This window comes from Peromyscus leucopus, chromosome 16_21 (genome assembly GCF_004664715.2).
Source record: "Peromyscus leucopus breed LL Stock chromosome 16_21, UCI_PerLeu_2.1, whole genome shotgun sequence".
Classification (NCBI taxonomy): Eukaryota; Metazoa; Chordata; class Mammalia; order Rodentia; family Cricetidae; genus Peromyscus; species Peromyscus leucopus.
In genome coordinates this window covers 19,800,227-19,814,217 of record NC_051084.1, presented here as the reverse complement: position 1 = coordinate 19,814,217, position 13,991 = coordinate 19,800,227, and the positions used below count along the sequence as shown (strand labels likewise).

The 13,991-nt window shown below is 41.1% G+C and overlaps 1 protein-coding gene across 1 annotated transcript in view; it reads left to right on the top strand.

The window, feature by feature from the left end:
• Positions 1-13,991, top strand: part of LOC114696505 (solute carrier family 5 member 4-like) — a 68,495-nt gene that overhangs the window by 19,520 nt on the left and 34,984 nt on the right. The window contains exons 5-7 of the mRNA XM_028874254.2: positions 2,300-2,404; positions 5,052-5,157; positions 6,343-6,423. Of these exons, the coding sequence (XP_028730087.1) occupies positions 2,300-2,404; positions 5,052-5,157; positions 6,343-6,423 (292 nt within the window). The remainder of the gene's footprint in view (positions 1-2,299; positions 2,405-5,051; positions 5,158-6,342; positions 6,424-13,991) is intronic.

Sequence of the window (13,991 nt, the reverse complement as noted above, 5' to 3'; positions counted from 1 at the left end):
TAGAACATCCATCTAAGCCTTTCTGGTTTTCAGAATCTCTGCTGAAAGGTCAGATGTTATTCTAATAGGTCTGCCTTTATGTGTGAATTGGTCTTTTCCCCTGGCAGCTTTTTTTTTTTTTTTTTTTTTTTTTTTTTTTTTTTTTTTTTTTTTTAAGAATTATTTATTATGTATACAGTGTTCTGCCTGCCTGCATGTATGCCTGTACACCAGAATAGGGCACCAGATCTCATTATAGATGGTTGTGAGCCACCATGTGGTCACTGGGAATTGAACTCAGGACCTCTGGAAGAGCAGCCAGTGCTCTTAACCATCTGAGCCATCTCTCCAGGCCCAGCTTTTGTCCTTTTTTTGTTCTGCACATTTAATGTTTTGATGATTATGGGTTGTGTAGAGTTTCATTTCTGGCCCTGTATTTTTTGGTTCAGTGTGCCTCTTGCACCTTGTAGGCACCTCTTTCTTCTATTATTTGAAAATTCTTCTATTATTGAAAAGAATATTTTCTATGCCACTGACCTGGGTTTCTTCTCCTTCCTCTATTCCTACTATTCATAGATTTGGTCTTTTCATAGTATCCCAGGTTTCCTGGATATCTTTTGCCTGGATTTTTCTTTTTAGGTTGAACATTTTCTTTGACTGAGCTATCGGTTTCTCCTACCTTGTCTTCAAGATCTAATGTTTATCTTCCATTTCATTTAGTCTGTTGATATGGTTTTCCTCTGAGCTCTGTGTTTGCATTCCTGGATTTTTCATTTTGAGGTTTATTTCAGTTTGGCTCTTCTTTAGTAATTTTATTTCTTTGTTAAGTTCTGTTTCCATGTGTTGAATTGTTTTTATTATTTCATTCAACTGTTTGTGTTTTCATGGTCTTCATATGATATTTGTTCATATCCTTGTTAAGGTCCTTGAACAAATTCATAATCGCTGTTTTGAACCTATTGTCTTATGCTTCCAGTAGATTGCTTTTCTTGGGGAATTTTGCAATAGTGGTGCTGGCTTCTGGAACAGGAATGTTGTTTTGGTTGCTCCTGTTTGTGTTTTTGCACTGGGATTTAAGCATCTAAAGTTATGACAGTCATAGTATTTCTTGGTGTGGATATCTGGTCTTACTTTTTTTGAGTGGGTATTTGGTTATTTGGTTTCTGTTACTCCAATCTGACAGGTTGTTGACCAGCAGAGTGATGATCTGTTTTCAGTCTTGGGACCACTCTGGGTTTCAGGTTTCAGATTCTGACAGGTCCCACATCTGACATTTTGGTTGGAACTCTGAAGTCAGACTCTAAACAGTCCCAGATCAGGGCAATGGGTGGTGTGGGTAATAGTCTAGCAAGAAGAGGAAGGGGACTGGTGCTGGAAGTCTCTTCAGTAGGGTTCGGGGTCTGGCTCCACGGAGGACAGCAGAGGCAGAACTAGGGGTATCCTGGGTCCAACCACAAATGTCAGTGAGTCCCAAGGGGGTGGAGATTATCTGAACAGAAGGGTTGAGTTGGAAGGGTTAGAAATACCCTAGAGGGGCTAGAGGGACAAGGTAGACTAGCCTACCTTGTCAGATATGAGAGAGACAGAAACAGAGACAAAGAGAGAGACAGAGAGACACACACAGATTTACAGATAATAAAAAGGTATTTAAAACTATTTTTCAAAGGTCAATACATCTAGTAAATGTCAGGAAGCAATCATAAGATGATCTGCCTTAAGTTCCCATGATGACTGTGATTCTACCATCTTTCCCACTTGATTATTCCCAAGACACCATACATAGTACTTAACTAACCATAGGTGTAGATGTAACCAACCGTCTTATTAAATAAGAGACATAGAACCAATGCAAAGAAGAAAGCCATGAGATCAGAGCTAAGAGCATTACCCGCCTGCTGCAGCTAGCCAAGAGACCTCTCTGAAAAAAGCCTACTTCCTGTGTGTTTGTCTTTATATAGTCTTTCTGTTCTGCCTTCTCATTGGTTGTAAACCCAAACACATGACTGTCTCATCACTGCCTGTTTGTATGACCCTCCAGGTCTTCTATGGTATTGAGATTAAAGGCGTGTGTCTTCAATGCTGGCTGTATCCTTGACCACACAGAGATCTACCTAGCTCTTCTACCAAGTGCTGGGATTAAAGGCATGCACCACGAATGCCCAGCTCTGCTATGGCTTGCTATTAGCTCTGACCCCCAAGCAACTTTATTTATTAACATACAATTAAAATCACATTTCAGCACAAATAAAATACCACCATACATAGGTGCTCAGCAGACTTAGGCTCTGAGGTGAATTCCTTTGGATGTTTGTCTCTGCAGGTGATGACCATGCCAGAATACCTCAGGAAGCGGTTTGGTGGGAAACGGCTCCAGATCTACCTCTCAGTCCTCTCCCTCTTCATGATGGTGGCCATCCAAATCTCTGTGAGTTTGATGCCTCCCGACAGTGGAGCTGTCAGAGGTCACTTGATAGGATTGGGATGACAAGGTCACAAGATGGGGTGTGTGCTTTCTCAACAACCTGGAAACTTAACTTCCTTGAAGCATCAGTGAGATAAAGGGGAGCTTTAGAGATGTTGTATCCATAGAGATATAGACCATCAAATCCTATGAGCCTTAAGAGCGTAAATCTGCTGTCAGTAAGGATATGAAAATTGGATATATATATGTATATATACATACATATATGTATATGTAACATACACGTGTAATATACATATAAATGTATATGTAATATACATATATAGTAAAACTTCTCTTCAAGCAAGAGCTATTCAGCAATAGAGAGGGCATATCTTATGTCTTTCATAAGGCTGGAAGCAAACTGTATAGTCAGAGGAGCTAGGCAGGGTATAATGCCTTGCCAGTTTTTTTTTTTGTTGTTGTTGTTGTTTTTTTTTTTTGTTGTTGTTGTTGTTGTTCCTGGTAGTTTTTTGTTTTTGTTATGTGCCTGTACATATATCTACTTGGTCTTTCTCTCTTGCCACTGTCAATAGCCTTTCTTTATTCTGTACATTTAGTCTTTTGGCTATTATATGACATGGGGAGTTTCTTTTCTCTTCCCATCTATTTGGTGTTCTTTACAAGTTTTGGACCTTGATACACTTATCTTTCTTCAGATTTAGGAAATTTTCTTCTGTGATTTGTTGAAAATATCTTCTGTGTTTTGATCTAAGGTTCTTCTCCTTCTTGTTTACCTTATTCATAGGCTTGGTCTTTTATAGTGTTACAGAGTTCACACATGTTCTGTTCTGGTTTTGCCTTTTCTTTCTTTTAATTTTACATTTTCTTTGACTGAGTGATCCATTTCCCCTACTTTGTCTTCAAGACTTGATATTCTTTCTTAATCCAATCTGTGTATGATACTTTCCTCTAAACTCTTTAATTATCTTACGAACTATTAGGTTTCCATATAACTTTTAAAAAAATGTATCAGCCGGGCGGTGGTGGCGCACGCCTTTAATCCCAGCACTCGGGAGGCAGAGCCAGGCGGATCTCTGTGAGTTCAAGGCCAGCCTGGGCTACCAAGTGAGTTCCAGGAAAGGCGCAGAGCTACACAGAGAAACCCTGTCTCAAAAAAAAAAAAAAAAAAAAAAAAAGAATAAAGTGCATAGTCAAGGGTAGTGTTGATTATTTTACTACAATTTATCCTATTTCTGGAAGTTTTCCTCAGTGAGAATCCTGTTGCTAAACTGAATTTGGTAGTTTGATTTTGGAATTTTACCTAGTCTCTTCTGACTTTGTTCAGAACATAAGATGAGATACCCTTACAATCACCTACAAGTTACAGAGGAAAATTTGACTAACTTTATCTACACTTTTAAAATTGATTCATTGCTTCCAAGCTAACAGATGCTGGCAAGATGAGAATGTCTAATTGCCACATCCTTCATAGAGGTCATCATCTCTCTCTCCTTTCTAGACTTTTCTATCATTATTAGGGCTGAAGTCAATTTGTCCACGTGCCTTACATTTTTGACTCATGTAATTATCTTTTTCTTGTTAGTTTGACTATAAAATTATTCTGTCTAATGTAGTAATTCATGAAAATTCAAAAAAAAAAAAAACACTGTCTCAGTCACAGTGTCCAAGGATAATGTCTGTATTTCATTAAGTGAACTCCCACACAGTAACAGTGCTTAATAGTCTGGGATTTGGAAGAGCATCATACAGGTTCAAAACTTCAGCTTACAACTATCTGTCCGGGTGACATAGGCCAAATAGTCTGAGCTTGAGTTTCCTTGGCTTCAAAATGATTGTAAGAGCAATACTTGTATAAGATCCTGCCCTCACTCCTGCACATGCGCAGCTCGGGGTCTTGCGTCTTACATCATTGGGGGCGGGTGGTGGTGGTGAGGCGCATGGCGTGGTCACACAATCTGCGCCTTAAAAGCCAGATGCAGACCCCCAGGCTCTCTCTGCTCTCTTTCTGCTCTGCTCTGTTCCCTCCCAGGCCCCCCCACCATCTTTCTCCCTCCAGGCCTGGATCTTCTCTGGGTTCTGTCGTGACCGTGACCTTTCCACACGGTAACCAGCACCACGTGCTGGTCAACATCCTTTCAACGGGTAACTTAGGAACAGTAGAGAAGTGTGGCTGTGAATTCTTTCAAGAATTCTATGATAAATACATCCTTGAAGTTAATATAATTTCAGAGCAGAGAAACAAATTCACCCCAGCCATTTTTTTTTGAGCAGACCTAACCCTCCATGTGAAAAATAAAACCTTATAATCATAAAGTTTTCATTGATAGAATGCTAATGTTAATATATATTCTTTGTTGAACTCTGATCAAGAGACTTTCTATAAGCAATCGCTGAGCCTCTCTAACATACAGAAAAAGCTTTTGGGACATTCCCCTTAATTTCATGTCTTGATTGAGTAGCTACTATCAGTGTACAGAAGAGAGAGTGAAAATTGTTTGATGGCTTGCAGGGATATTGTCGTCACGTCTCAGTGGTGTCCCAGCAGATTAACACAAGTCTATCAGGAAAAGGATGCGTAGATATTAGAGTACAAAAAGCAGAGGTCTGAAATAATGCTTCTTTCTCATCTGGACTGTTGCTTTTTTAGTCGAGCATATTTTCCGGAGCCATATTCATTCAACTAGCTTTGGGATTGAATCTTTACCTGGCAATCTTCATCCTCTTGGCTATCACTGCTGTTTACACAGTTGCTGGTGAGTCCACAGCTTGTTTTACTCATTCATACTGTGTTCTGTTTATCTTTCCCCAATTTGTGATTAGTAACCTTGGTTGTAGCCTTCTGATTGCCAAACTGAGGATACCATTCTATGGCCACCATGGGAGTAAAGCACAGGATCAGAACCACAACGATAGTAAACATAACAGAATGCCCGTAATTAGATTTAAGGGGATTGATCAAGAAAAGATGGATTGGGGAAGTTATGGTCTTGCTCAGCTCTGTGTTTGGCACCATTTAAGATTATGCTGATGGGATACAGCTTGGACAAGGGAACAGTTGCAATATAAGACTGGAAAACACAATGTGAGGCTTAAACTGCTATAGAATGGCAGATCACAGAATTGAGCCATGGTCGTCATAACTGATATGGAGGAACTGCAGGGGTAGGTTGACTGTGGAAAGTCTGTGACAATAGTCCAAACAGGCTCTCCTGAACCTTAGATGTTGATCTAGTGTCTCAGGCATACTAAACTAAACTCATTTCATACATTTTAAATCAGCTGCTATAGTTTATGGTAGCTGACTTGGAAGAATTAAGATAATCTGAGGTGACTGTTGTGCATTGAACACATTTCAGATTCATGAGTGCTGGGCCTGACCTCTGATTTCCCGGGTCATCCTTGTCTCCTCATCATTCTTCCCAAAAGGAAAGAATGGATGGAAAATCCAGTGAGTCTAGAATTTAAAGAGGATTTTTTTTTTTTTTTGCACACAACATTGTTACAAAGCACAAGCCAGTCATTATTTCTGGACTCCAACTAATAAAACAGTGATGTGTTCCAAACAAACAAGGTTTGCTACATTTGAGACAGGATATACCAACCTAAATGGGGGTAATTAAATAGATAATTGTGATAAACTTTCAGGGTATAAAATCTTCACTTTTCCTTATGCAATATTCAAAAACTCAGCAAGATGGAACTCTACCATAATTCACAGAACTTTGAATCTCATTAAGACAAGAGAAAGAGGAACTAAATACATAAATAAGCACTTAGGAGAACCTGAAGTCAAGACAAGTTTGTGGCTCACACAGGAACTATGATATGTTGTTTGTTGACTCACTTCTGTGTTTGAGATAGAGTACAGCCCAGAGGTGAAAACAGAGAAATCAGAATGCATGGATAAAATGTTCTGATTTATTATTTTCTCTCCACAGGGGGCTTGGCCTCAGTGATCTACACAGATACTATCCAGGCTTTTATCATGCTGGTTGGCTCTTTAATTCTCATGGGGTTTGGTAAGTATAGTGTGCTGTACCTGGGCTGGGAAATTATGGAAGAGGTTTCTGTCTGTCTGCTCTGTAGTATTGTCTCCCAGTTTTACTGGGTCATATTTTCATATCCTATAGTTCCCTTGATGGGAATGTTAAGAGTCAGCTAGCTGTGTCCTTCAGCTCTAGTGGATAGAAAACGTGGGTAGACAAAGAAAATCTCTTCAGTCCCAGTAGTGCTAGGCCCATTTATCTGTTGATCATCACTGTCATATGAACTTTTCCTAGGTAGATGTGAACAAATATCTATTCACCCCAGGTAGGGCACTAAGTAACAACCTACAAAATGTTTTCATCCAAGTCTAACTTAATGGACCAATGAGTTTAGCTGGGTTACCTGTAGGAGCTGATGGGATACATCTACAAAATGTTTTCATCCAAGTCTAACTTAATGGACCAATGAGTTTAGCTGGGTTACCTGTAGGATGCTGATGGGATACATCTACAAAATGTTTTCATCCAAGTCTAACTTAATGGACCAATGAGTTTAGCTGGGTTACCTGTAGGATGCTGATGGGATACAGGTGATGGGATATAGGCCAGGTGATACCTACAGTAACAAGAGCAAATTACTAGTAGCTACACCACTAAAGAAAATGTATCCCTTCATCCAGCAACCACCACCTGCTTATTTTCTCAGGGATGGGAGGAGCCTTCTGCGTGTAGTGTGCTGCCTTGTGAACCCTCCTTGCGCTCCACCAGAGAGCACTAGTGGGATCTACCTTGTTAGTATAGCATATATGTACTCACAGCTGCTCCTGGTTTCGAGATGGGAATGGTCCTGGCATGCCAGAGAACAGAGTTCCACAACAGGCACCTAGGCTGACTAAATAAAACTGTGAATGGTGCCATGATAAAGGGGTTTACAGGTGTTTATTAACTTTGGTTTTTTTAAGGCATGTATCTGAAGCTATATCAGGTGGTAGTTCTGTTTTTAACTTTGGGGAGAACATCCTTACTCACTTCAATAGTAGTTGGACTAATTTGCATTCACATCAATAGTAAAAATTATAACTTGTCCTAAAACCTTGCCAGAATTGAGAGAGAATCCTAATGTAGTTTGGTTTGGATTTAACTGATGGCTCAAGATGTTGAGCCATTTTGTCATATTTTAATGGTCAATTATTCTTCATTTGAAAACTGAGCACTCTCATTGCCCATTTATACCACTAAGCTGAATTTTTCTTCTGATGCTGAAATTTTTGAGTTTATTTATTTATTTATTTTTTTGAAGTATGGTCTAACTACGTGGATCGAGGTGCTTGAGACTCACTAGGCTGGCCTCAAGATCACGATTGTCACATTCCTCAACCTCTCAAGTTCAGGGAGGTTTTATGCTTTTAAAAATCCAAGATGCTAATTCTCTGTTGGCAAAATACCCTGCAAAGATTTTCTGTCATTGTATCCATGCCCAGAAACATGTCTCCTAGGCAATTCTAGATTTTGTCAAGTTCATAAATGTCAAACCATCATACCCACCATGTTGAATTCTCTTTGGGGAAGCTTTTCCCCTACAGCAAGACTGGCTCTCCAGGGCACCCATCACTCTGTGAGCACCAGCTCTTTACTATAGGTTCCCAGTATTAGGACAACGTGCAGAACTTTGACTTTTTATTTTTTGATAATTGGATTTTTTTTTAGATTATAATACAGTTACAACATTTCTTTTTTCCCTTTCATCCTTCCAAGCCTTCCTCTTACCCTTTGTTTTTTTTCAAATTCATGACCTCTTTTTTCCCCATATACTTACATATTCCTAAATATAACCTGCCCAGTCTGTATACTGTTACCTGTATGTACATACATTTTAAATGTCAACTTGCCAAAATTTAGAATCAGCAAGAAGAGCACCTCAGTTAATGAACTATCTAGATCAGGTAGGCCTGTGGACATATCTACATGGGTTGTTTGAGTGTTAGTTGAGATTTAAAGCCCACCCTGGGTGTGGGTGCATTTTCATGGCTGTTCCCTGAACCGAGTGATAATGAAGAAAACTGCCTGAGCACGAGTCTCTGGGGTGCATTAGTTTCTCTCTGCTCCTGTCTGTGGATGTGCGGTAGCCAACTGTCTGAAGATCCTGGCCCCTTTTCCTTCCTTAAGATGAAGGACTATAACATGCAATGTGGGCCAAATCCCTGCTCTTGCTCTTTTTCTGGGTGGGAGGTGGGGAGGATAAGAGTAACAGAAATGAAACAAGGTCACAATGTTGCCTCAAAATTGTTTATGAAGTCCCTAAACGTCACTAGAATTGATAAGCAACTCCTGGCATCCATCCTTCCTTTTTCTCTTTTATTGAAATTAGACTTTTCATACAGTATATTCTGATTACAGTTCCATTGCCCTTCCCTTCTCAGTTGCCCCCCACCACCACTCCCACCCAGATCCATCCCCTTGCTGTCTCTTGTTAGAAAACAAAAAGGAATCTAAGGAATACTAATAAATAAAATAAAAAGCAAGCAAATAAGAATAGAAAAAAACCAACAGAAGAAAATGAGCAAAAGAAATACATATAGATATAGAGACACATGTTCACACACACAGGAATCCCATAAAAACCCCAAACCGGAAGCCATTACACACACACACACACACACACACACACACACACACACACACACACACACACACCACATATGGACCTGTAAGATAGGAAGAAAAAAAAAGAGCCCTAAAACATCATGAGATGAAGAGTCTCAAAAGATGCCGTTGAATTTGTTATGGGTTGGTCACCTACTGCTGGGCATGGCGCCTACCCTTAAGAGCGGTTTGTTTCCCGAGTGAGATGCCCTTGGAGAAAACTAATTTCTCATTTCAAGTGGTTATAAACTGGAGATAGCTTCTGGGTGAAGGATGGGGGCTTGTGCCTACTTCTCCCTTCAGCTCTGGGACCCCAAATAGTGCAGACCCTGTGCATGAGTTTATATGTGAGTTTATATGTGCATTGGGCATGCTGGGTTCAGAAGACTTGATTCCTTGGAGTTTTCCATCATCTGTGGCTCTCACACTCTTTCTGCCTCCTTTCCTGTGGAGTTCTCCGTGTCCTGAGGGGAGGGATTTGATGGAGACATTCCATTTAGGGCTGTTCCTAAGTCTCTCACTCTCTGCACAATTGTCGGAGTGTGAATGTTTTTTCCCATCTGCTGCAGGAGGAAACTTCTCTGATGATGGTTGAGCAAGGCATTGATCTACAAGTATAGGAGAATGTCATTAGGAATCATTCTATTGCTACATTCCTTTAGTAGAACAGCAGTGTTTGGTTTTACCATAGGTTCTTGGTCTATCTAGTCTCAGGTTCTTGGCCATCCAGCCAGTGTTAGGTATGGGTTATAGCTCGTACAGCAGATCCTAAGTCCAATCAAACATTTGTTAGTTACTCCTACAAGCTTTCAGCAACTACTGCACTGGTGTATCTTGCACGCAGGACACTCCTGTAATTCAAAGGGTTTGTAGCTGGGTTGGTATTTAGCATAACCTTTGGTAGTGTGAACAGTACCCTTCCAGTACCATGAACATTAGTCCACAGGGGTGAAGGCTCTAGATAGGCACCAGCTCGACTTCTCCATGTTCAATGAGTTGTATAGGTGTTGTCTTCAGCAATGGGGCCTTACCTAAGTCAGTTTATGGAGAACAACCAATAGCTTTGGCAACAGACTGGGTGGTTTAGGGGTTCCATGGGACCCCTTTGGCCAAGAGCTTGATTAGATATAACCCATTCTTGGCACTGGAAGCTTCATTTGGTGATGAGAGATGTCTGTTAGGGACTGTGTCTCCTCCATCATTTGGCCCATTTAGATTGCCTTCGCATATGTGTGTATTTTAGGAAGCTTCTACTGTATTAGGTTTCCATATGACCCTTCAAACGATCCGTAGTTTTACCTGTCCTTCCTCATATTCCCTCCCTCACCCCTCTTACCTTCTCCTCCCTGTTTGATCCTCCTTTTCTAGTCCCCTTATCTCATCCATTCATTACTATCTATTCTATTTCCCCTTCCTAGGGAGACCCATCCCTCCCCTAGTCCCTTACTCTATACCTTTTTTTAATTAAGAGATTTTCTATTCATTTTACATACCAACCACAGATTCCCCTGTTCCCCCCTCTCCAGCCTTAACCTTCAGCTTTATTTCCTTTCTAGCTTACTAAACCAGTAAGTTTACTGAGATTTTACAGGAGTTTGGGTAAAAGGTCACTAGAAGAGCCCGGTTGACCTGAGAGGCAGCTGCCTCCTCGGAGCTCCTGCAGAACCCGCAGGCGGCTGGCTGGAGACGGCCCTCTTCCTGGCAGTTGTTTAGGGCTTCTAGCACCTTGGGCAAATGCCTTGCGAAACTTGCAACTTACTAACTTTCTGAGCCTGGAGAGAGCTTCATTAGCTTACCTAATCTTCCATTTATTCATTTTAAAGACAGACTTTGACTGGGTAGTGGTGGTACGTGTCTTTAATCCCAGCACTCAGGAGGCAGAGTCAGATGGATTTCTGTGAGTTGGAGGCCAGCCTGGTCTACAGAGTGGGTTCTAGGACAAGGGTTATACAGAGAAACCCTGTTTCAAACCAAACCAAACCAAACCAAACCAAACCAAACCAAACCAAACCAAACAAAACCAAACAAAACAAAACCCCCAAGTTCTCACGATACAACCCTGGCTGGCCTCAGATTCAGAGATCCACCCACCTCTGCCTCCCCACTGCTGGGATTACAAAGGCTTGTGCTGCCATGCTAGGAAGCTATCTCTCAGCTTTAATCTGTGGTAGTCAGATAGGGTGTGGGATGTCATATGGATTTTCTTATATCTGTTGAGACTTGCTTTGTATCTGAGTATGTGGTTTATTTTGGAGAAAGATCCATGAGGTGCTGAGGAGAAGGTTTTTGTATTTAGGGGACATGTTCTATAAATATTTTTTAAGTCCATTTGGTTTATAGTGTCAGTCAGCTCTGAAATTTCTGTTTAGTCTTTGACTGGATGATCTGTCTATTTTTGAGTGTAGATTTCCCCCCCTCTTTTGATTTGCCTTTTTCTCAGTATCTGACCATAAGGACCACCAGAAACAATTTGTTTTCACTTGGTAAAGCCAACAGTATACATTTACAGTTTTCTCTCAAGGCTATATGAACTCTCCAGCCATGTGTCATAACTTTGCTCAAAGGGATCTTGATTGTCTGTCACTCTCACAAAATGTCACACTGATCTACCACATTATGACAGGCTGATTGGACCATTGAGCAGGAGGTAGCAACCACTTTGAACTTGATGGTGATATATATATATATATATATATGTATATATGTATATATATATATATATATATATATATATAAAATAAATCCAGCCAAAATTCAAGGGTCTTCTACCTCAGCGAAATTCTTAGGAGTTCAGTAGTGTAGAGCATGCATATTCCTTCTAAGGTGGAAGGTAAGTTACTACACTTGGCCCCTCCCACCACCAAGAAAGAAGAACAATGTTTAGTGGGCCTATTTGGATTCTGCAGACAGCACTTTCTCCTCTTAGATGTGTTACTCTAGTCTATATACCAAGTGACTCAGAAAGCTGTTAGCTTTGAATGGGGCTTGGAACAGGGGAAGGCTTTTCAACAGCTCCCGGCTCTTGTAAAGACTGCTCTACCATTTGGACTATGTGATCCAGATGACTTGATAGCACTTGAGGTATCAGTGGCAGATAGGGATGCTATCTGAAGGCTTTGGCAGGCCCTTATAGGTGAATCACTGAAGAGACCCTTGGAATTTTGGAGTAAGGCTTCACCATCATCTGCAGACAACTATTCCCCCTTGGAGAGACAGCTCTTGGCCTGCTATTGGGTCTTAGTGGAAACTGAACATTTGACAATGAGCCATCAAGTTACCATATTACCTGAGCTGCCCATTATGAGCTGGGTGCTGTCTGACCCATAAAGCTATACAGTAGGATGTGCACAATACCAATCCATTATCAAATGGAAGTGGCATATATGTGATCAGGCCCAGCAGGTCCTGAAGGCACAAGCAAGTTACATGAAGAAGTTACCCACATGCCTATGGTTTCTACTCCTGTTACAATACCTTCTGCTCCCAAGTATGCAACTATAGTCTCATGGTGTATGGTGGGTTGACTGAGGAAGAGAAGACTAAGACATGGTTTACTGATGGTTATGTACATTGTACAGGCACCACCTGAAGTGATCAGCTGTAGTATTACAGCCCTTTTCTTGGACAATCCTGAATGATGCCTGTGAAGGGAAATCTTCATAGTAGGCAGAACTTTGGGCAGTACACATGGTCATACATTTTGCTTGGAAGGAGAGACAGCCAGATGTGTGATTGTTTAATGGCTCATGGGCTGTAACCAATGGATTGGCTGGATGGTCAGGTATGTAGGAAGAACATGATTGGATAAATGATGAGAAAGATATCTGAGGAAGAAATACATGGATAGATGTCTCCAAATGGGCAAAGGATGTGAAAATACTCACATCTCATACAAATGTTCACCAAAAGGGGACGTTAGCAATAATGAAGTAGTTAGCATGACACATTCTGTGGAGAGTTAGCCACTTTCTCCAGCCATCTTTGTCATTGCCCAAATGGTGGCAGAGATAGAGGTTATGCATGGACTCAACAGCATGGACTGCCACTCATCAAGGCTGACCTTGATATTGTTGCTGCTGAGTTCCAGGTCTGCCAACAGCAGAGACCAACACTGAGACCCCAATATGGTACCCTTCCCTGGGTGACCAACCAGTGACCTGGTGGCAGATTGACTATATTGGACCACTTCCTTTGTAGAAAGGGTGGAGACAGTTTGTCCTTACTGGAATAGATATTTATTCTGGTTATGGATTTGCCTTTCCCACATGTAATGTTTCTGCCAAAGCTACCATCTGTGGACTTACAAAATGCTATATCCACCTTCATGGTATTCCATGCTGCATTGCTTCTGACCAAGAAGAATGTAACAATGGTTCCATACTCATGGAATCTTCTAGTTTGACGGTGTTCCCCAATGACTTGAAGCAACTAGCTTGATAGAAAGGTGGAATGGCCTTTTGAAGACATACCATAGTGTCAGCTAAGTGGCAATAGACTGGAGGGCTGGAGCAGGGTTCTCTAGGAGGCAGTATATGTTTTGAATCAGCCTCCAACTCACTGGTCCAGGAATCAAGAGGTAGAAGTGAGAATGGTTATTACCACCCCTGGTGACCCACTATAAAAATGGCCTAGAAGTTTTGGTTCCAGAGAGGGAGCATTACTACCTGGAGACACAAAAAATATCCCATTGACCTGGAAGCTCAGACTTCTCCCTGAGCTTTGGGTTTCTGTTGCCCACAAACCAACAGGTTAAGAAAGGAATAACAGTGTTAAAAGAGGTGATTGATGCAGACTACCAGGGGAAACTGGATTGTATCTCCACGATGAAGATAAGGAAGATTATATCTGGAGTGCAGGAAATATTTTAGGAAGACTCCTCGTTTTACCATGTCCCGTGTTTAAAGTCAATTGGAAACTATAACAACCCAAATCCAGGCAGGATGGCAAAGGGCCCAGAC